General features: G+C 34.1%; 1 protein-coding gene across 4 annotated transcripts in view; it reads right to left on the reverse strand.

Moving 5' to 3' along the window:
- FAM49A (family with sequence similarity 49 member A) overlaps positions 1-20,039 on the reverse strand; it is a 42,166-nt gene extending 22,127 nt beyond the window's left edge. For 2 of the 4 annotated variants that reach the window (XM_026091043.1, XM_026091045.1), the window contains exons 1-3: positions 19,986-20,039; positions 18,112-18,179; positions 1,440-1,655 (exon numbers count right to left, since the gene is read on the reverse strand). In XM_026091043.1, the coding sequence (XP_025946828.1) occupies positions 1,440-1,444 (5 nt within the window). In that variant the 5' untranslated portion in view covers positions 1,445-1,655; positions 18,112-18,179; positions 19,986-20,039. The remainder of the gene's footprint in view (positions 1-1,439; positions 1,656-18,111; positions 18,180-19,985) is intronic. The other 2 variants (XM_026091046.1, XM_026091044.1) reach the window with 1 other exon arrangement.
- Positions 20,040-23,090: the final 3,051 nt, after the last annotated feature.

Genomic DNA, 23,090 nt, shown 5'->3' on the forward strand with positions numbered 1-23,090 from the left:
TCTTAAGCATGAAATTATGGAAAATATTGTTTATGGAAACTAATTCAGTTTAAGGCAGAGTCAAATTGTTTCTAACCAGTAAGGCCTTATAAAATATTACTATCAAAATTATTAGAAAAATAGCTAAAAATCCTATTCCTTTTAACTTTAAAAATTTATGTATGCATTTTTGGAAAAAAAAAAGTTTAAGTTCAAATTCTTTTCAGCCCATCTTGGAAGCTTTAGCATTCCAAGTCAACAAGAAAAACTCCCAAAGGGAAAAGTGACCAATTTGTGAAAAAACAACTCTCTTTGAAAGAGAAGGAAGGAGAAGTGAAGACAACGTAGGTTTTTACCAGTGCAGCCCTTAGGAGGACCCATTATTCTGAAACTGTAGAAGTATAGTTTTCTTGGGCAAACTTGAACTTTTTCTCAGAAGAGAGAAAAATCAAGCCGTGAAAAGCACATATAAGAAATAAAGAGAGTCCGCCTAGAGGGATGTAGAAAAATGTAACTTAAGATTTAAAAGTCAGATTGAAAACTTTTTTTTTTTTTTTTTGCCTCAAAGATAAACATTCTCAGTGCTCTAAACCATGGATCTTGGGGCTAACATCTGACGCTGATCTATTTTTCAGTTTAACTCTTTTGCCATTTAAGAAATCCGAACACAAAAAGCTGATTCTAAGCATGCACATGGCTGATACTTCATCGGAGGAAACAGATCCCTCCCCCCAAATTCTCCCCCCAAGCATTATAGAAGAAAAAGTACCATTAACCCTCATTTCTATATGCATATAAAGGATACATTTCCATAGTAGGAAAACCTAGGAAGAGCCCTGTAATGGAAGGTTTGGTGATTTTAAAGCAGTCCTAATCAATCCATAAAATGATATAAATTTAGTCAATAATCCATTCAGAGCATGAAGTTTCACATAAACCCAGTTTTTGTTAGACAAATGGCTTTAATGTTTTGCATGAAATAGTTCTTCAAAATTTTCTCTCCAGAACAGATCCAGTGAGCAGACTGTCAAGCTCTTTATAATTAGCAGCATGTTGTATACACACTATTGAAACATGAGGAAAATTCTCCATTATTCATACAGTTATGACCACTTATATGCAGAAGAAGTAACACAGTTTTACTTTCAGAACAAGATCTGCACTTTTTGAACTCAGTCTAACTTTCTGATTATCCTACAAAGGGGAAAAAACATGCAAACAGAACAGAATAGAGTTTATACAACATTAAACCTCGTATCTTTAGTAATTTAATATTTTTTCACACTAGAGTAATACATTTTATCAGCATCGTGTAAAAGGGACAAGATAACACACATATATTTATTTCCTTTTCATAACCTTGAAAGAAACAATTTATATTATTAAGAAATACTATCACAATCTAAATTGACTCAGTTCAGATTCCTCACTTTCAACTCTCATTTTAAGCTGTATCTTACCTCATTGCCTTCAATCTTCAGAGAGTATCCAACCATTTCTTCTACTGCCAAAGTCAGTACTGCATCCAGAGACTGGTTCGGTTAATAGTATGCTTCAAACAGCAAGAAAGCTGTTCTCTTTGCCAAAAACAGGATATGCTCCCTCATTTGCATTGAGTAGTTTGAGATCATGTGCCCAATCTCTGATCCTCCTTACAGGAGTACAGCATATCAAGGCTGTGGAGATTTCCAAACACGAGTATTTTTCCTGAACTTTCGCTATAATCCTTAACTCATTTTTCACTTTATTCACCTTTCTTTCAATCCTTATTTAGACACTGATGCAGCCGTTTAGGTCACAGGTACAAAATGAGAATCCTGCCACAAGCTTTGCACCAATTTTCATGGTCAGCCATGATCCTGAAGATGCTGCTTTGACACTTTCTATCTCCAATGTGCACAAAACCAAAACAGTGATATTTAACTTCAACATCTAGAAGATGTGGTTCAGTCAGTCRCTAAACGTGTCTCATTTGTGATATAATTTCTTTATGGCTTCCTAAAAACAAAACTAAAGACAAGACCTTGTTGCAAATAACTTTCACTTTAAACTCTAAGTCATCATCTAGCACTAAGCTTTTAATTCCATATTAAAAGGCTAGCCTTCACCTTAACAAAAGGGTTAAGGCATAATATTTCCTTATCCCCAAACTGAATTATTTTATTCTTTATACCTTCCTGCTTCCCAGCACTTGGGTGTCCCCACCTTTCTTTCCCTGGAAATTCTAATACTGTATTCCTCATGAACTGCATGCCACTTCCAGGATAATTTTTAACCAGATTTCGAAGTAACTAATGACAAATTCTGAGCAGGTCAGTATATATGCTCTAGTTGTGACTTAAATGCAAATAAGCAGCTAATGTACAGTAACAAAACATTCATACAAGTTTAATCTTAAGTATAACATTCCATTTGATTAAACTGGAAAGCACTTTTTTTTTTTAAACTGCAAAATCAGTTTAAATATTGAAGTGAGAGTCAATGCATATATTAAAAATATTGCAATTGCAGCACTCCTAAGTGATAGCAACTTCTCTGTAGTGTCCAAACCCCTTAAAATTCCAACTTTTAATAGTAGGCTTTAGAGGTGATGACATTTTGACATGAGAATCATGTTTGCATTTTCCATCTTTTCTACTGCYTTCCAAACTATTAAAGCTTAGGTAAAAATGTACATAAGCACAGAGAAAGTATTTTCTAAGCCATTAATTGCTGGCAGCTTAAAACTAATCAGTCCATCTTTATGCTTAGTATTTAGATGCACACAAAAATATAAGTAAGTTATAAAGACAATAGTGAACAAGAAGGTACAGTTAACATTTTGTATTTTATATACCACTAGTCAAATGCATATTTTACAAAGTATTGAACTTGGAGCCAAAACAACACAAGTTGGTTTTCTAACAAACCACAGTTTCTCAAGTTTAATAAATTTAGTTTACACATTCTAGAGGAATTATCTAGGACAGGAAAAGAAATTCCTTTTCCTACACTAAAACAATCAATTTATTTTTTAAATTTTGATAAATAAAATACCTCCCCCCAAAGAAAAACACCAATGAAAACAAAAATACATACCTAAAACTAAAAGGAAACCCTTCCAATCTGACTTGGATTTAACATCTTCTCAAGTATACTGAAATACAGTTTTGAAAACTTAGCAAATGTTCACAAACTGGCTATTGTCAACCAGATTTTGCACACATTCTAAATGCCACATTATTTAACTCTTCTTTATCTTTGCTTATATGCTATTTTAGTGACTACATAATTTAGAGTGGTGTTTTGTATTTTTTTTTAAACTGATAGCTGTAATAGTRTATACATTGCTAAGAAGTCATAACTTTATAAAAGATACCATTTATTTCCTCTCCCCTTACAGGACTAATTTATATCAGTACAAACTCAGAAACACCAGCATCACAGTAGCTATGCTGAAGGAGTACCTAGACAGACAAGCATTTAAACAACGTGTTAGTGAAAAAAGGGCACGTACACCAGCTCAACTCTTGGCTACTCATCAGTGCTCCTTTGCCAGAAATTATTTCCTAAATCTGCCTGCTTACATAAACATACTCTCAAAGGCTTTTGTCAAGATCAGCTGGATCAGCAAATACCTACTGTTTAAATTCATTTAGATCATCCTAACTAAATGGGGTTAGGAGTGTTCTCATGAGCAGCTCCATTGATGGATTCTAGGAGAAACAGAGACTCCAAGTTCAGAAGTGGCAGTGAATATTTAGGAGTGATAACTTCTCCCAGTACATCTGCATTTGTGAAAAGTGAGGCATTCTGTCTGCAGGCTAGGGAAACTCTACTGTACTAAGCACACTAGTATCATTAAAGCAGTGGAACTGACCTTACTGCATGAATAATTAACTGCAATTTCAAAAAACAGCAGCATCCAATCCCAAGAAGGTCTCTTAGATCAAAAGCACAAATCCAAACTGTTGTGATATTTACCCACAAAGTTCACTGAGGTGCTTGTAAGAAAACAGAAGTGCACAACTCGGAAAATAATACTATTATATTAAGGAATTAAAGTGAATAAAGAAATCCTGATTAACATTTTTGCTTTTTTTTCCCTTTTATGCAATAGAAATACTAAAAATATCTAATTTCCTAGAGTATTTGTGGAAGACTAATTCCAGGTAGACTGGAATGATGCAGTGCTTGAATTCATCCAGATAGCGGAGGCACCAGGTGACGGGAGCTCTTTCAGATGTGTAGCCCACGCACCATCCCTGCTCCTTGCTCGCTCAGGATCAGCAGGGAAATGGAATTCTGCGAGCTCACGCACCATAGTGGACGTTATCGTATGTATGAACATGAGAATATTATTGCTGTGAAAAGTGCAGTACTGGAGTCAGGAACATTCAAGCATGGATTGCGATTCACACCCACAGCAATGACACCAACCCCGTCGGCAGTTAGGAGTTATCTAGATCTCACGACAGAACGACTGTAGCTCTACGCCATTCTGGACAGATGTTTGTCCAACCTATTCTTAAAGCTCTTCAAAAGGTGGAGATTCTACAGTGTCAAAGGGAATTGCTACTGATACATTAAACCCTTTACCTACTGTCCTATTCACTAAAATATTATCCCTATCTGCGACATCCTTTTACACATATGAATATGGCAGTACCTCCCTCTGTCTTTTTTGTCTCGATTAGTTCCAGTAGTTCTTAAGCTCTTGCATGATAGGTCATGCTTTATTATACTTCTGCATTGTTCGGCCCTGAATTTTCTCCARCTGGTCCAAATTCTTATTAAAACAGGTCACTCAACTCTAGATACAATACTTAACTATATCTAAGTACAGCACCAAGTATAATGAAGGAATCATGTCTTTTAGGAAAGAACTGTTCTTTATACATACCTCAAATATAATTTGTAGAGTTTTATTTTACCCATTGCTTCCCTTTCTGTATTTTGGCAATTGACTATTCTTGCCTCCATAGAGTACTTTATCCCCAAACTGCACAGGATTTTTTTCTGATCATCTCTCCAATTTTCTTATAGTTAAGAATATTTTCATRAATATGCTAGTATCACTGTCATCAATTATTCTACTGGTAAATGTTTGATTTGGTGTCACAATACCCTCAACTGTGCAAATAAATGTTAGTTATGAAAAGCGGTATTATTCCTATAGGGAAATTATTTTAGAAATAAGCGTAAGATTGCATTGTTATATTAACGAACATAAAAAAAAATAGTTGTGTAACTGTGTTTGAAATGATAATTTCAAACAACCAGAGATATTTCACAGAGAAGCACCTACAGACATCTTTAGTAAGGCCAGTGCCTTATGTGGAAAAAATTTCTTTTCAGAGTCCAAGATATATTCATTTCCCAGAAAAATTAAAACCATTTAATCCACACTTATGACAAATAAATATGAATTTAAGATTTTCATAATTTCCTTTTTATGAACAAAGTTAACCTGTGAAAACTTATTTGCATATCAAGAAGCACCAAAAAGCAACTTACAAGCAAGCAAAGAAAAAAACAGGACCACACATTCTTTAAGCAGGTAAAGGATAAACAGGCAACCTCCCTCCCCCACACCAAAAAAAAAGATGTAAAGTAGTGAAAAGTGGATAAGAGAAGAACATTGCTCAAGGTGAAGGTAATCCAAGATAAAAGGATAATTTCTGCTTTGAACAATTATTTTAATACAGTTCCTAGATAAATAGGGCTTCAAGCCAAGAGTTTTTACTGTCAACTGAGATGTAGATTGCAGGACACAGTTAAAAGCTACAAAAAAAAAAAAAAAAAAAAAAAAGGTGAGGCAAGTCAAAGAGAGTTAATAAATAGTTTGTAATGACAAATGCATTTTTCACTAATCACAAAATGTTAAGAGTTGGCCAGCAACATTAATACCTGTAGCCCCAAGGATTAAAGAGCTTGGCTCACGGATTTGCTAAAAATCAAAAGGCAAAAAATGTATTACCTCAGATGAACTTATCACTTAGGGGAGAATTATTTTATATATCAACCTTCAAACCAGAGCATACTTAGAACAGAAAACACATATTTCAACATGTGTAATGCCAAAAAGAGCCATCATAAAGGCATGAAAACCAGGCCACTAGATATTTTTATCAAAATATCCAGATTCAGATTCATAGGTCACCATCAAGGTATCATACTAAAAAAGGGTTAGAATAAAATTAAAGTTACACATTCGGAAATTATGTGTTTGAAATGAAATTACATGTTTGAGAATGTCATGCTCCTTCACTGTACAGTAACTATAGTAATCTAGTTTCAATTCAAGAAATATTGGCATCACATCCACAAATGCTTATACACAAAGGGACAAAATTTCCCCTTACACAATAAACAGAGCTTCTATCAACTGATGTTATTAGGTAAACAAAGCAGGATACTGCTTACCTAACCGACACATGGGAGAGGGACACCTTTAGCAGGAAGGGAGCAGGTTTGGCTAGTTGAAGTGTTTCTTCCTTCAAAACAAAACCACTTCATGTTTTTCCAGATGGAGTTTCTCTCAGTTCTGAAGCTCTTCTAAGTCTGAGAGCTTCTGAAGCTCTCTTGTAAGAGAAGAGCAGCAGCCTCATCTTCTTCATCWTAAAACTCCCTTGTCCTTGTCTTCTCTCGCCAAAATCATAATGTAAAAGGAAATGAACATAACAGCGCACACAGTTTTGGAAGTCTAAGGATCTGGGCATATGAAAAGCTATCTGGTTTCAATATTCATGGATACGAGTGGAAATCTATTACTGATCATATACATCCTCAGATACAGACTCAGAAATGRGACTCAAAGTCAGAAACAGGAAAAAAAAGTGTAGCTGCTCCTTTCAGGCTGTCAATGAATGCCAATTATTCATCCTACTGACTATGTTACACAGAATATTTTATAGTATTCTCATAGAAAATCCAATGCAGATACCTGAAAAAAAACATGATAAAAACTAGCATATTCTAGTTCTTTGTAGAACTATGATTAAGATTTTCCTGAACGTGATTTTATTTTCAAGTTATTTCTTGTTCCAATTGACAATAAGGATAAGCCTTTGCACGTTAACTTTGTTCTTTATCCATTTTACTTCTCTTCAAAATATAAATGCCAAAATAGCACATCTAATCTCAGTCAAGACAGACATAAATCCCACAATGACTGGATTTCTTATTGCACAGTTACTAGTGATCTGCTCTGAATGTGTCAGTATACAGGATGTAATGGATTTTGCTGGCTAAAATCTGTATTTCTCTTTCGTAGGGTAATGAATAAGGATCTGAAGCAGTATTTACAAGCATCTTTTTCTGGAAGAGGTTGGGGGGGGGAAGTCAAACAATATCTTACAATACTAAGATGACAATTCTAATCAAAGAAATATACTGACACTACAGGAATTAAGATAGCTATGGCTGATACATTATGTATCACTTGCTCAAGATTTGGGGATTAAAGATGAAATACTGCTCTTTGTAGGGATTAGTTGCTATTAGTTTAAAATACTTCCATCTGAGTAATACTGGCCATATTTAATAGATCTTGTAACACAAAACAGGAAAACCGGCTGACTCTTTCATAATATGATGCTGTTCATGGAAATAGTAGCAGTTCCACTAAAAAGAAGACATTATCTAAAAAATACTGTAAATAGGCTGGAGAAGTATATACACTTTTTTCCTTAAATTCATAAAAAGGTAAGAGAATAAAAAATTACTATATGTCTCTTGATGAGGGTAAAGGAGCAAAGAACAGGTACCATCCCTAGATATTTTAGAGACCACCTAATCCCAAGACAGTGGTAAAGAAGGTTTTGCTGAACTATGGAGGCATCTGAAGAGTAGAATTGGGCAAGAAGCTTTAGTAAGTATAATTAACCATATATCTGTACAAGTTCCTGGAGCTGATTAGTGATAAATGTTCCTTCTAGAACATGGAGGAGGTTACTAGAGGAATGGCTGCTTTAGGCTTGATTGATACTTATGGGAGGAACTGACTGAAACCTCAGGAAGGAAATGTGGGAGAAATTAATTAAAAACAGCAGAGTTTACTATTCTTAGGGAAGAAAGAAAAAAGCAGCAAATTAAAGATCATGATTTGAAAAAAATAGTTTCAATAATTTCAGGTATCTGGAAGAATAGGTCTCTTGGAAAGTTAACATAATGGATAAAGGAGTGCAGGAAAGCCAACAGTTAAAGTACACAACAGGCTGTTCCAATGGACAAAATAGAGCATTAGAAATCAATATGCCTGCCTGAGCATATGGAAGGACAGAAGGAAGAAAAGAAATATATAAAGAAGGAAGCTTTGGCAAATGACTGTAGATGAGAAAAGAGAAAATTCTACTTAGCACCATAAATTCATTGCAACACTGAAAACTTGAACAAGTAATTATGAGTGGTTTACTGTTAAAATAGGAAGGTAATTTTATACTGTATCTGTTATCTGTTGCATAGATATGGTTATGTTCAATACTTCTACTTAGTGACGGACAGTGGAGTACAAAATAAAATACATATTAAGCTAGACAGGAATACAAATATTCTGGAAAACAGGTACAGTTCAAAATCACTTTGATAAATTGGAGATATGATCCAGAAGAAATTCAGTAAATACAAGCGTAAAACACTACACTTGAAAAGGAGAGGAAAAACATCCCTTCCCTCCGCCTCCCCCCCCCCAACYCACAGTTGCAGGTAAGCAGAAAGACTGAGAAAAAGGTATTTGATCATCATACTGGGCCATAAATTAAACATATAACCAGCTAGACAGCTACTAAGCTACAGAATTTCTCAAAGATTGCTCTCAGAGTTAAGGGATTGGGGGCTGAATATTGAGCAAGAACACATTTTCTCCAAAATATTAGTCTAATCTGTATATTAGATGGGAGTTATAGAAAAGTAAAAATTCCAGTAAAACTCTTCCTTTCAGCCTTGTTAGCTTTGTATCATTTTTTATCTCTTCAGATATTATTTTATTAACTTTTATTCTTTCACACTAGATATTTAATTCACTAAAACATACAGGAGAAGATTGGAATCATGGAATTTCTRTAAAACATCCTGCCTTGAAAATTGCTTTTAATTAATAGGCACATTAGCCTTCTTAATGAGGGGAACACGAAGAGATTCTTAATTCTGCATTGTGCCTAATACCTTCAGAAGCATATCCCCTACCAAAATCTATTTGTAAACCATGTTTTACTAACACAGAATGCAAACCAAATTTTTGTGTCCCAACATGAGCTGTTAAAAGCCATTCCAACTTTTCTGACATATTAATCAATCTGCTATTTGCATTAGATGACAAGTAAGGGAAGAGTACTGTGGATGGCGCTGAATTAAAATCATCCTTCTAATTAAAAAATATTTTCTCATAAGTGTAAACAAAAATTAAAATAACATACTGACCCTGACAGGTTTTACAGTAATTAACTCAAATCACTGCTGGAAAGTATTCTTAATTTAGCAATGAAATTTGCACAATAACGTTTTTCTGAGAAAATAAAATTGATGCACAGTAGTGATTATGGCCTACTTCTGCCTTCCTATTAAATCTATTCTTGATTAATTGATAAGTTTCAATGGTGATTAATTACAAGTCCTTTTATGACACAGTTTATTCCCTTCACATTACAAGATGCACAGCCTATAGAGGCCCGTTATACAAAGAAAACAGAGTACTGTTCTGTGATGTGAGCAAAGCTAAACATATGCACAAAAGTGGACATTGTACAGTTGTTTTGACAACCCTACAATGCTACTCAGTCGATTTCCTGTGAAGGAGACACTTAAAACTCACAGACCAGCCTACAGACATTTGCTTATTCAACGTGGCTTCACATGAAAAAGAGATAAAACAACCTCAGGAAGTCTTTTGTTGATTATATAGTGCCCTCTGCTGTTTGTAAGAGAAACTCAACAGGAGACATTTAGCATTTTGAGTGTTTTTAATTAACCAAATCCTTGAAGAGTATTGTATTATTAAAAGACAAACAAAAACGTGGTACAAAAAACACAGGAAAATTAATGCCCTACATGAAAACTAGGCAAACAACTTTTTATTTGAAATGCTTATTACCTTTACATAACTTTCATATCACAGGGTAAAAAAATGTGATTTCTGAGCAACATTTTTAATTTTTGAGTCTAGGGCCTAGACTCATCCAAAGTCTTATTGAAATTCATGTGCCTCTCTTGTAACCAAGAAAAGGCTAATGGTTTAGATCTAATGTTTATTTAATATTTACACTGAACCATCAGTGCTAACTTATTTCTGTAAGAGATACTGAAAACTCAATTTTTGCAGGGAATATAGTAGGTGAGTTTCTCCACTACCCTTATTTTTCTGACTAAAGCCAAACGAACCTAGGCAAGCATTTTAATAACCAAGTTTCAGGACAGCACTTTTTTTTTTTTTTTAATTTTACATTGTTTTCCCTTTCCTCCCACTTAAACCAGGAATTTAGTTTAAAAGTGTAAATTTACATTTAAAATTATTAAAACCAGTGACATTTCTCCTAAATGTTAAGCAACGTGCCACTTAACCAGGCTTAGCAGAAAGCAAAAATCACTAGTCCGTGAGTGTTCATAGCAGGGCATCTCAACACGGCATGTAACACATGCTAAGTCTTTGGCAGCAGTACTGTTTTCTACATGTGAATGGAAATACCATTTTTATAAGCTTATTCAACAAGTTTAGATTAATACTATTTCTTTTGAAGTTAAGCAGCAGACTAAGAGTTGAAAACCAAGAAATCTGGTTTTCCTTTTGCAATCTCTGATTAAAAATTAGATACACAGGATAACATCAACTTTGAAATGTCGATTATCTGCAATCAAAAATGTAGTTACATCAGACACTTTGTTATTGCCTTTCTTGACTACATCAGTATGAAAGGCAAATCATGCCTTTTAGAACTATAAGCTATAGAAAAGACACTATACTTGGGTTTACACCAAAATTTAAAGTTTTATTTTTACCTAAAAGAGATCAAATTGTAACTAATGCCCCATTTACACATAAATAGAGGAGACATATCACAGGTAAAAGAAACCACTTTGTAAAGACATCATTCATTACTTTCTAACAAAAAATGCCAATTATTAATAACCATCTAAATAGTACATTTAAAAATATTTTTAGAAACTGCTAAGTAACTGGTTAAAAATCTTAATACAGTGTAAAAACTATATATGTACACACACATACATACACTTGTATACATATACACACATTCAACTAAGAACAGTAAATGAGCTGCTTGTTACAGAATAAATTTAAAAAAAAAAGATTAAAGCTGTAACAAAATAATATAAATCAAGATTAAAATTGTCTACTTAACCAGAGCTTTCTATCTGCTTGCTCAAAGCCTTCTACTCTGGGCATCCGGAAATACAAGCATTTGTACAACAGTACAGTATATAGTATATAGTAGTGGTTAGGGAGAAAGAGCATCTGTGTGATTTCAGCACTGAGAGTTGTAAAACTCAGGTTCTCTTTTACTTCATGCCTTAGATGATACAAGTTCTTTGGAGGATGCGATAAGATGGAAAAAACATTTCTCCCCTAATATCATGATAAACAAGTGGAAGATAGAAAGTTTCTTAAAGAAGATACAGGTATTACATAACACCAACCAAAATCTATGCATTTTCTTTGAATTTTTGTAATTTACGCAATCAGCTTATATTAAGGCATTGAAGCATAACAGGGAGTTGAATTGCTTGTTCACCTCTGAGCCAATCATTATTTTAGTTGTAGTTCATTTAACTGCCTTACTAATAAAAACAATGCAGTTGAAGAGTTCAGAAAAAAAAACTGAGAGATTTAGTTAAAAAGCATTCAAGATATGACTGAAGATTACCTAGGTTCCTAGGAAGTAATAGAAATTTACTTACGGGGAAAAAAAGAGTTCAAAGAAAAGTTTAAAGGCTGAAAAAGAATTTAAAGGCAAAAAAAAAAGTCAATAAATCAATATATGTTTTCACAGTGGAAAAAATCTCTTTCATAAGAGCAATTAAACTGCAGAGGAAGGACAGTGTTCTTTTATTATAGAATGTATTTTTTTTTTGGAATACAATGATATTAGGAAAAAAATACACATATATACACCGCGCGCGTGTGTGTGTGTGTACATATTTGTCTCAGATACAAAAGTTCAGGTTTTTTTAATAATTTTAATTTGGCACCAGATGCACCAGGTTATTAATACTACTATCCAAACTACTTAGTAATGAAATGTTTTTGCGCAGAGAATATACTTCAGGAAGTAGTAATTGTGCATCACTGTAACTGAATAGACTTTGTGTCTATCCCATCTTTCTGATATATTCCAAAGAAAAATTATTTGATGTCTACAAAAGGTTCTAACTAAATTAGTGCTATACTCCTGTTTTGTGTATGCCTTCCACAATGCCTTCAGGGAAAAGGTCTACTAACTACCTTCAGTCAGGTCTTCTTCAGTTAAATTCTTGAAGAATCAGCTTGTTCTATTTCATGGTTTACCGAGTCACCAATTTCCAACCATAAATGCTAAATAAAACCCTTACTTAAACACCATTATCAGCAGACTACAATTATACTTCATTAACCTAAAGAACCAGTGCAAGAAGACCAAGAAGATTAATCGTTCCAGTATAATGAAATAAGTAATGAGAAGTTCCTTATTTTCCTCTAAGAAGTTTCATATTCTGAAATAAATGATACCTACATTTTAATATACTTCATCCAGAAACTGAATTGGCTATTGTAAAAATGGGTGGCAATAATGGAAGGGGTGTTTTTTTTTGTTTTTTTGAAAAACATGCTACTATCAACATATTCTAGACAGAAGAAAAACCACAGTATATAGCTTTCTGCCACTCGATTTGTTTTGCGAAAAAGACTGTAGTTAAGGCAGTTATCCACTAAGTGGCATTATGAACTCAAATACATCAATTTGACAATCTTAGCACAGTGCGTTTTTCTTCCTACAAATAAATTGAAGGAAAAAATTATCTTTGGGTGATTTGTTTGATTCAAATATGTCAGAAATTTAGGCATCATTCCAAATAGTCAAATTTATTAGTAAGCTAGAACTACCAATTTTCTCTTCATATCAAGTCATTTGCAAATATGTAGCACAAGGGTCAGGTCAGAAATAAAAGTATCATAATAGAAAGACATATTAAACAAAGCAACCAAAATATTGGAGAAACATGAGCTCAAAAACTTAAAAAGTGGCTGAGGTTTCAGAAATGCTGTAAACCAACAAATCTTCTACTTCCTGTTGCAAAGTGTGAAAGCGCCAAAGTCACCAGATACTTAGATACTTTACTTCAGGTAACACGTTAAAAAAAAAAAAAAAGTTTAATAGGCTTAGACTGGATTATCTCTAGCTGATACTAAAAGTTAGTTTTTTAAAAACTAATCATTGGAAAAGTAAGAAATACATTGCATTTCAATGATTGTTTAGAATTTAGTTTTAAAAAATGTTAAAGATTAATGAAAGTAAATATACTTATTTTCAGAAATATTTATTGGACAAAAGCATTAAGAGAAGGTCTAAATACAATAAGTGTATTAGAACAGAACTCTAAAATAAGTTTGTTCTACTCCTATTGTTTGTCCCTGTTTTTTTATCACTGTCAATTTGTACATACATAAACAGCTACTGAAAATAATGTTAAAAAAGTCATTGTCACTGTATAAGAGAGTATGGGAAAATAAAATAAAGTAACTACTTCTAAGTCTGCCTTTTCTACTTCAAAGCATGTATTTTAAGCTTGTGAAGTGTCCTACACATGCACTCAAAATTCTGTGCATGCTTCAATGCTAGAAGGACAAGACATTCTCTTTTTTCTGARAGAGAGATTTTTGGGGGGATTTTTTTCCTCACCGGTCATGGAGGAATTGCATTAGGACATAGTCCTTTTTCCTGACATCCGCCTACAACAAACATTTGCTGAAAGTCAGTGACTCCAAAAGCAAATTGTTTACAATTAACTCAAAAAGCCATTTAAAAATTGTTTCTTTGTTCCAGTTGGAAAGAGAGACAGCCAGATGTGCGGCTTGTTGATCTTGCTCTTTTCTGACCTCTGAGTGTAGGAAGAACTGTAGCTGAGGAAGGAAGTCAGCAAGTTGTGTTAATGAAGGTGAACATTGCAAAAGAGATTTTTTTTTTTTTTAAATAAGAAAAAGATCTTTGAAACAGTTCTTATTTAAAAGGAAGATATTATACAGCCATTCCTCTTGCTACTGGTGAAAAATTAGAGTCTTTGTTTCAGGAAGAGTCAATAGAATTTGTGGGTTTTTTACTTTTAAAAAATTCTGTCCTTGATTTCAAGGACTTCATTAAGTTTTCTACTGTGTATTAGAGAACACCTTGCCATTAACACCTGCTGGGAGATAGTACTCCACTGAGGATGGAAAACCCAGGAAAGGTATTTGGATGTTGGGCACTTACTGAATTGCAGTCCACCATTACAGATAAAAATCAGGCCTAAAGCCGAATTCCAGATTCAGAGTGTACCCACTTCTTCATAAAACATGTTTGGCAAAAAACACAAGACAAGGAATTATAGTTACCATGTGACCTTTCTTCATACATCTCCCTGAAACACATTCATATGATATCTGTAAAACATCTGATAATGAATTAACTAGCAATCTTAGTTGAAAATTATTTGTTACACAGTTGTATTGATGTCATATGCAACTACTTCTCACAGCACAGAATTCTTGTACTAGATATTCTGCAAGCATAGAAAAGAACAATTTCCCAAAGAATTCACAGTAATAGACATGTGAAACATTATCTTGTTATTGAACTTTGAATTATTTTCTATAAAATTCTTAAAATGTATTCTAAGTTTATGATTACACTATTCTTTTTGGTTTTGATGGGGTTTTTTGTTSGTAGTGGTGGCGGTGGTGGTTTTTTTAAATACTCATTTTATCGTGGAACCTGAAAAGTTATTAAYAGTTACCACTCCTGAGGATATCTAAGAATATAACATCTAAAAATACATATTTTGTGCGTGTGTGAAGTAAAAATTCACACTAGAGATTCAGCTTTAGCTGAATTAATGCTAGCTCCTTGTGCAGTCAATGAAGCTTTCAAAAGGCATCTCTGAATTAAATGTTTGAGGTGATCTCCCTGCATTGCTGTATTCATCTTAATAATTCAAAACACTTTTGGTAGAAAATGACCAGATGTAATTTTTGTCAACCAGTTCCTATTTTCAGACTATACCAAAGGGTTATCATCTGAAGACCTGAACAATATCACCATAATTTATCCTTCATTGTTTATTATGATATTGAGTTAAACTTCACTGTGTATTCTTAGAAAACAGGAAATTGGAAATGAATTCTCTTCCCATCCCACATTCTCCCATCCCCTAATGTCATTTAAAAAGCAGCTTTAATAGATCACCATACACATGCATATACATATACAAAAAACATTTTTGACAACAAGAGTTTAATCTGATAAGGGAATTCAAATTCTGAAGAATTATAACAATATTTCATATCATACACTTCAAAACATTTTTAAGAGATGATTTTGATAACAGACTAAAATTCAATCTTCCTCTTTTCACTAAGAAAAGTGGAAAATCTCATCATAAGACTTTTTGAGCACAGCTATGAGTACAAAGAATTCCTTCTGCTGCACTGGTATTAAGAAATTATTGCTGGCTTGTCGCTGTCATTAAGATTTGATTTTCAGAAACTTTTCTTTTAGAACAAAGTGTTTAGATGCTACTCCAGTCTGTATTTTGTCATAGAAATCTGATCAAGTCAATATTTAAGGCTATTAAAGGCATATTTAAGAGCTTGATTTTAAAATAATATTTTTTCTTAACATCTGTAAAAGGTCTCTAATAGCAAGCAATAAGGATTTCAAGAATTTACCCAGCTTAAAAAAAAAAAAAAAAAAATCCTATCAGTTATAGTTCCTCACAGTTTATTAGTTCCTACCAATGGAACTAATAAAAGCTGTGAATTACACTGTACTGTATTATTAACTTTCTACTGACTAAATTTAAAAGAATCCGTAATTTAGTAAATCTCTATTTCCTCATTTCACTCACATTCCTTGTTTTACATCACTTCATTTTTTTTTTAACATGTCAGAGTCTTCATCTACATTCCTATCATTTTTTCCTTTATTCTTCATTTTCACTTTACTTTGCTTGTCCCAAAGACCTCCTTACCCCATGATTCAGCTCATCTCAGTTCCCCAATCAGGATGTGTGAGCCTATGAAGAGCACTGGATTTTGAGCTCCTTCAACTAAAAAAGGCCTTCCTTCACTTAAAAGTAGAACGGGCCCTAAATTTTAATTAAAATATTATCTGTATACAATTCAATAGGTATGTCATATGCATAATTCCTCTTTTGAATTCCACAGGACTGTAACAAAGTAAAAGACCCTTAAAGGAGAAAATAAAGCAGAAAAATAAAATACACAAAGTAGCTGCATTGGTTAAGCACACAGTTCTTACAAGTATCGTGTCATTAGTTTACAAGGTAGGGAAGAATAATTTCCTCCACTGCAGAAGTTATTAGAGCTATGATTACAGCCTTTAATCTAGGCACAAATCCTTCCTTCCACCCCTCACAACCACCTCCTCCCTTGGACCACAGTTTGTTCAGCCATTCAGTGAAATAAAATAGGAATACTGTTGCTTTTCAGCTATACTGGTTCYGCATTCAGTAGAATCCTTTGCAGCCTTAAATTAACAAATCTTTAGACCCTCCAAAGTCCTCTGCAGGTGGTTTTGTTTCTTTTGAACAAACAGCCATTAACAAATACCTTTAATTTGATAGAGTGACACCGAGATCCCCGGGTTCACCTGGGCACAGCAAGTCTGCTTTGACAACAATCCAGGCAGACTGTTGCCATGTTGGGCTTGTTTTTGCCTAAAACAAATTGATTTTTTTGGTTGTCATTTGCTCACAGCATCCCCTGCTGAATGACTCTCACAATAGCTGAACTACTGACTGCATTCACTGTAACTAAAGCAGGGTTAGCTTAAAAGATTCCTCTCCATACTTGATTTCTGTTTCCTCCTAGAAACCATTGGATCAAAGCCACTATCTCACAGAGCCTTCCTTCCTCCAATAAAATATGGGATTATTCCCATTAAGATTTTAAGTGTTACATGCTGCAGTAGATAGCCCAGCTCAAATGTCATGTCTGCTTCACATTTCCTAGCAGCCTAAAAAGGGCTGGTAAGAAGTAGCTTGTTTGGGTCAGAACCAACAGAACTGTTTTCTGTGACCTAAAGCCTTGCAGCTCTGTAACAGTACTGACCACAATTTGGCCATATGCTAAGAGTGACACTTAAGTTGGTTCCCTCTTCTGTTTTTCTAATCTACGTGGTAACCAGTAGTATCCAAATTAGTATGACTTCCTGTATTTCACTCTGAGGAAGAAGGCAATCTTCAGCAGCAACTACTGTGATAATTACCCCYACCTATCAAAACCATCTAGCTCTATTCTATCACCCTCTCCTTCCTTCTCAGTTATTGAAGTCTGCAGTCATAGTCTGGAGTCCACAACTCCTTCATATTCTTTCTCACGCCTCAAACCTTTTCTTGGAGCAGAGAGCGAGCATGAAGTTTGAAGACACAGTAAAGCCAATCTAACAACTCGTTGCCACAGGTACTGGCACCGATTTCCTTGTGTCAACACCAGCCCTTACTTGATCCTACAATGAGCTGATTCAGAGGTCTAAACTGATAGAAAAATAWCCTCCAAGAAGCTTTCAAAACCCCATAGATTTTTCAGCAACAAATTCCCTGAACTGATACATTACAGATGAGCACAAGTGTTGGTGCAAGAGAAGGGGCAGACAGAACTGGACCACTACTTTTAGTGGCAATAAGCTGGTAAGACAACTACTTATTCCATCTTAAAATCAAATAACATATTTAGACCATGCAGAGTTGCTGATGTGGTTTCTCTCATGGAAAGTAAACATTTAGAACAACTGAACTATTATTATTTAAAATCTCTAATAGAATTAGGCACATTCAACAAAAATAAACATTTTATACATGGTAAAGTATAGCATTTTACATTCATCAGTTTGCTGATAATCAGTGAAGAAGAAAGGGGGTACTTAACACGAACACTTGGTTATATCTTACCTAAAGTATAGCAGTTCCAATTCACATTCAACAATCCAAAGAAGTGATGCTAAACATTCAACGTCCGTCTGTCATGAAAAACATTCAAGTTTACACTTGTAATCACTGTGCTTTGTCCTCTCTCAATTTTAAAATGAAACTTCCTAGCTTAAAAAGGGAATATACCAGACTGTAGCAGTGGAAATCTGAAATTATTCTGTTAAGAGTGAAATTTGGAACACCAGAACACATTTAAAGTTATACTATTCAAAAATGCTAGCAAGTTGAAATGTTCAGGTATTTAAGCTGAATTTTTATTCCATACAATTTCTGTGGAACAGATTCAAGTTAGTTTGGATCTTATGACAAACTGTTGCCAGGACTGGTACAGCCAAAGAAAAATAATAATCATTGGTACTGGTATACATTATTTTAATAACTAAAATAAATCATAATGAAAATGCAAACAGTTTTCCATAATATTTATCTATTTATTATAATGGCTATACTTATTTAAAACAATATTTACATTGAAAGAAGTCCCGTTAAAGCAGTTCTAAATTCACAAATGAAGTTTCCAATCTTTCAAAACTATGAAAATCAAGAATGAAGTTTAAATGCCGGTGACCATTTTATTCTGCAAGCGCATGGTGGAGGCTGAGAAAAACAAGGTACCCAGGTCCTCATAAGGACCTATAAGAGCCAGAATTTAAGAACAGCTGCTCCTATTGCACTTTTTCATCTTTCTAAATAAAAGAACTTACAGCAATGCAAGTTTGCTCCCAGAGCAAAGGTGAAGACAGCTAAAAACAAACAAACAAAAAAGGCACTAAAAGAGAGCTTGGAACTGAACTTGTTTCAACTATCACCACAATATTGCTAATATAACTTCAAACAGTTGTCTTCACAAAAGTACTGGTTCCCTATTCTCATGACTATGGGAACAGAGGTCAGGTGATCAGGTCCATAAATCATCTGAGTTCTGTTTTGGCTCTGGAAACTGCACAGTTGTGCTTCTGCAGCTGTAACTATAAAAATATGAATAGTAACTGGTTCTATGTAACTATGGATTTTTAGTCATTGAATTTAAAAAAGTAAGAGTGTTTGATTACTGCCTAGAGGAGAATTCTCTTTTGAAACTCACGGGGTGGTGGGGTGCAGATACTTTTTTCCTAAAAATAAGTGCTTTACTACAAGCTATAACAAAGTATTATAAAAGCAGACTAAATTAAATTAGAATGAAACATTAATTTCAAGTAGAGCACCCACACAGGGAACTAATTAGGAATAGCTCCACTGTATAAACAAAACCTTTATACCAACTAGTAGCTGGTCAAGTCAGGGAACTCCCTTTCTCTAGGGAAAAAATGTCTATTTTCAGCATTACTTTATTTTGCTTCAGAACCAGAGATAATTTACAGCCAGAAGCAGTGGATGGTGTTTAGAGTTTATACTTGAGACATTTTATAGGAACCTTGCTGAGATTTGAAAAAACTGTCAGTAGAAGGCCTAAAAGCCACAGGACTTCCAAAAGGGATGAGAACAAATTCTATTCCATGTCTAGCCAAATTTTTTAATTGTCCTAAGGTCTACACAGCAGACCAAAAACTTGTAACAATCATAGTGAAATGTGTCAAAACAAGTAGTGGAGTAACTGTACAAACTGTATAGGAAAAAAATTCTCAGCTGTGCTATAATAACAAAAACAAACAAATAAAACCCAAGGCCAGAGTATTATGCCCAGGAAGAATTTTGAAAGCATCAGTTAGGTACAACAGTAAAACTACATACAAGTACGTCATTCAAGGGAGGCTGAGAGTTCATTTATCATTTACAACACTAATCTTTCAGACAGCAGTTCTGTGTAAAACAAGCATATATGAGTTAACTCCTACCTTGTTAAGGATGATCCAGAGCCTTCCTTATAATTAGATAGAAACTGCAGTCTGTCAATTTAAAAAATATATATATTAGAAAGAATTGTTATTAATGAAACAGTTTTTAATTACTAAATAAAAGCGAGAAAAGTTACCCAAATGCCTTCAAAACATCATAGTAATATCCTTCTTTTTAAAGTAATTAGTACTGCTGCAAGGTATCTTCTGCTGTGGATTTAYGTCCAAACTAAAAGGTCCGTTTTCTCATAGTAGAGTACACCAGGATAGTGAACTACTGTTACTGTGTTTAAGATAGCAAATGAAAGTTCACACAAAGCTTAGGAAGATACTGAAGAGTTAAACTTGACCAGACTCTCAGCAGTTCACTGCTGCTATGCACAGTCATGAAGAAATGAAACTGAAAAAAAAAAAACCCAAAACACCCACAACAAACAAAAAAAACCCCAAGCTAAAAATCCCCCACAACTCTGAACTGTTTTAACTCCACTACTCATGGGAAAAAAGTCAGGAAAAGAGGCATCAGCGCTATTCATGGGCAAGGGCTAAACAGGAGCACCTAGGGAAAGAGACAGCACTGGAAACACCTCACAGGACCCAGAAATCTTAAGAACTCCCACGGAGCAGTGATATAGTAAAAGACAATTTCTGAACTGCGGAAAACAGTCACTAGATACCATGATTTTCTAGAGCATTTACTGGTCAGATAAAAAAAGAAAAAGTGACTCTTTCCCTCTTGACCGGAGAAGTTGGAAGCCCCCTGCTCAGTAACCCCAGCGCCACTGCATCGCGCAGCCGCTGGGGACTCAGGAAGGGGGCACCCCCTCAGGTGGGCCACGCAGCATCTCTCAACTCCCGAGCTACCAAGCGTTTTAGGCATTTTCCAAACCTTATGAAATGAATTCATCCGTTAACTGGAAAGAGTAGTTAAGCAACAGCATGTACAAGATTGGTGTTAAATCGAAACAAAGATTTACACAATGGAGAAAAAGGAAAAGAAAGGATTACACATGGGAAGCGACTGAAAAGAGCAGAAACAAAAATGCAGATAAACAAACARGCCTGTGAAGTTTAGATGCTTGTCAAAAGAAAGAGGAGGAATCTTTAGCTTTTGTAAAGTCAAATCTAGCACAGAACAGTCTCACGTCATATTAACCTGTTTGTTGGAAGTACACAATGACTTGACACGAAAAGAGATTCAATGAATGTGAGAGAGGGGAGGAAAATATTTGTTATCCAAACAGCTTAAATTTAAATAAATGGTATTTAATAAAATCTCATGCCAGAGTGGACATCTGCAGAACTATTTATTTGATCTATGATCGGAGGAAGCTCAAAAAGCTTTAGTCATAGAAGCCACAGGCAACAGTTGAATTTAACTGAAGAAATAAATTAGAAGTAAAGACATACTGGAGGGGGGGGAGGGGAAGGTACTACATTTCCTCTTCTTTTTGAGGTATTAAATGGAAATATGACTACAAAAATCATAATTTAACAGTGAACAACAACTGCATTTCCTTCAAATGCATAGAATATATTTCACAAACCCATTTGAACAGGTACAGTTTTCAGAGAAATTAATTATAGAACAGGACTTAAAAGTTTAATTATCATTAAAAAAATGCCTGAAACCTTTAAGCCAATTGTAATTGGGACACAAAAAAATCTAGTCTAAAACTCTACAGAATAGCAAAAATGCTATAAGAATTGAAATAGGATAAGTGATATGAAGTAGATGTAAGAATAGAAGATAAAATATATTTGACAGAAACTTTAGAAGATGTGTATTGCAAAACAAGAAGACTAGTTTTTTGTTGTTGTTGTTTTTAATGTGTACGTTCAGAGAACATAAGCCTTGCCTAATAGTACTGGTAACAGTAATTAAACATTTTGAAATCTAACATAAACCTAGTGAAATGTAAATGAGAATTTTCTTGAAATATGTTGGTTGTTTCCATATGATTATGTAGACCAGTTTGTTTTGATATATAACTTGGTTTATTTAGAGAAAATAAACAGTGCTGGCAACAGTAAACTCTCATGTTGCAGGTGCAAAATATACTCACAAAAAGGTTACAGGTTTTGCCTGGAAAGTGCCAATCATACAACTACTTTGAAGGCCAACCACATTCTTGTATAGAAAGACTACATTTTGGAAACTAAAAGAAAAAATAAATCCCCAAGAACTAAAAAAGGGGCATTTCCTGCTCAGCTGAATCACAAAATTACAAAAACTTTGAAACTTGTATAGAATAGCTATCCTAAGCATAACTTAAGTACTAGCTAACACTATTAGTTGTTTTTTTTTTTTTTTTTTTAAGAAAAAATTTATTACATTCTGGGAGTCTACTTTTCAGTCTATTAAAAAAAACTTATTCCAGCTATCCAAACTTGTTTCAGTCTAAAACAAAATTAGACTAAAAATCTCAAATGGCATGTAAAAATAGCTGTAATAAATTGGAGTGACACTAATATGACAACGAGGTATAAAATGCACATTAAAAACAAAACTAAACAGGAATGTCTACAAACACATGTCAGGAAGCACTTTTTGTTCAGCAAACAATAAATGTGTGGAGTGGCCTACAAGGCAAGTTTGTTGAGGTAAAACATTTGAATCGAGTGAGATACCATCCACTGGGAAAGCAAGCACTATGGGAGAAAGATAAACTATTCTGACTGAGCTTTACATTTCCATGTTTTGGTCTTTAAAACAGAATATTCCTTTAAAATTAGAAATTAACATTCAAGATTGGTATTAGAGTCTTCTGCAGCAAAGTCAGGGGGAATCGAGAATGTTTTAAAAATGTTTATAAAATAACTAAATACTAATATAATCTCTACAGCACTCTGACCTAAACACAGGGTGAATAAACATTTTTATTAGCAACCGTTCTCTTCATCATGAAAATTCAGGAAGAAAGAAAAAGTGATCTTTTCTTAAACACCAATGTGGTATAAATGCACAGGAACAACATGAATTGATGCATGCTCTTGAAACCTTAGCAAAAAAATCCCTATGGTTTTTTAAGGGAAGGCAGGCAACAAGGAGGAAAACCATCACATATTAATGTAGAAGAGAATTCTCTGTTACTGTTTTGGTAA

This window comes from Apteryx rowi, unplaced genomic scaffold (assembly GCF_003343035.1).
Source record: "Apteryx rowi isolate R43461 unplaced genomic scaffold, aptRow1 scaffold_896, whole genome shotgun sequence".
NCBI classification, from domain to species: Eukaryota; Metazoa; Chordata; class Aves; order Apterygiformes; family Apterygidae; genus Apteryx; species Apteryx rowi.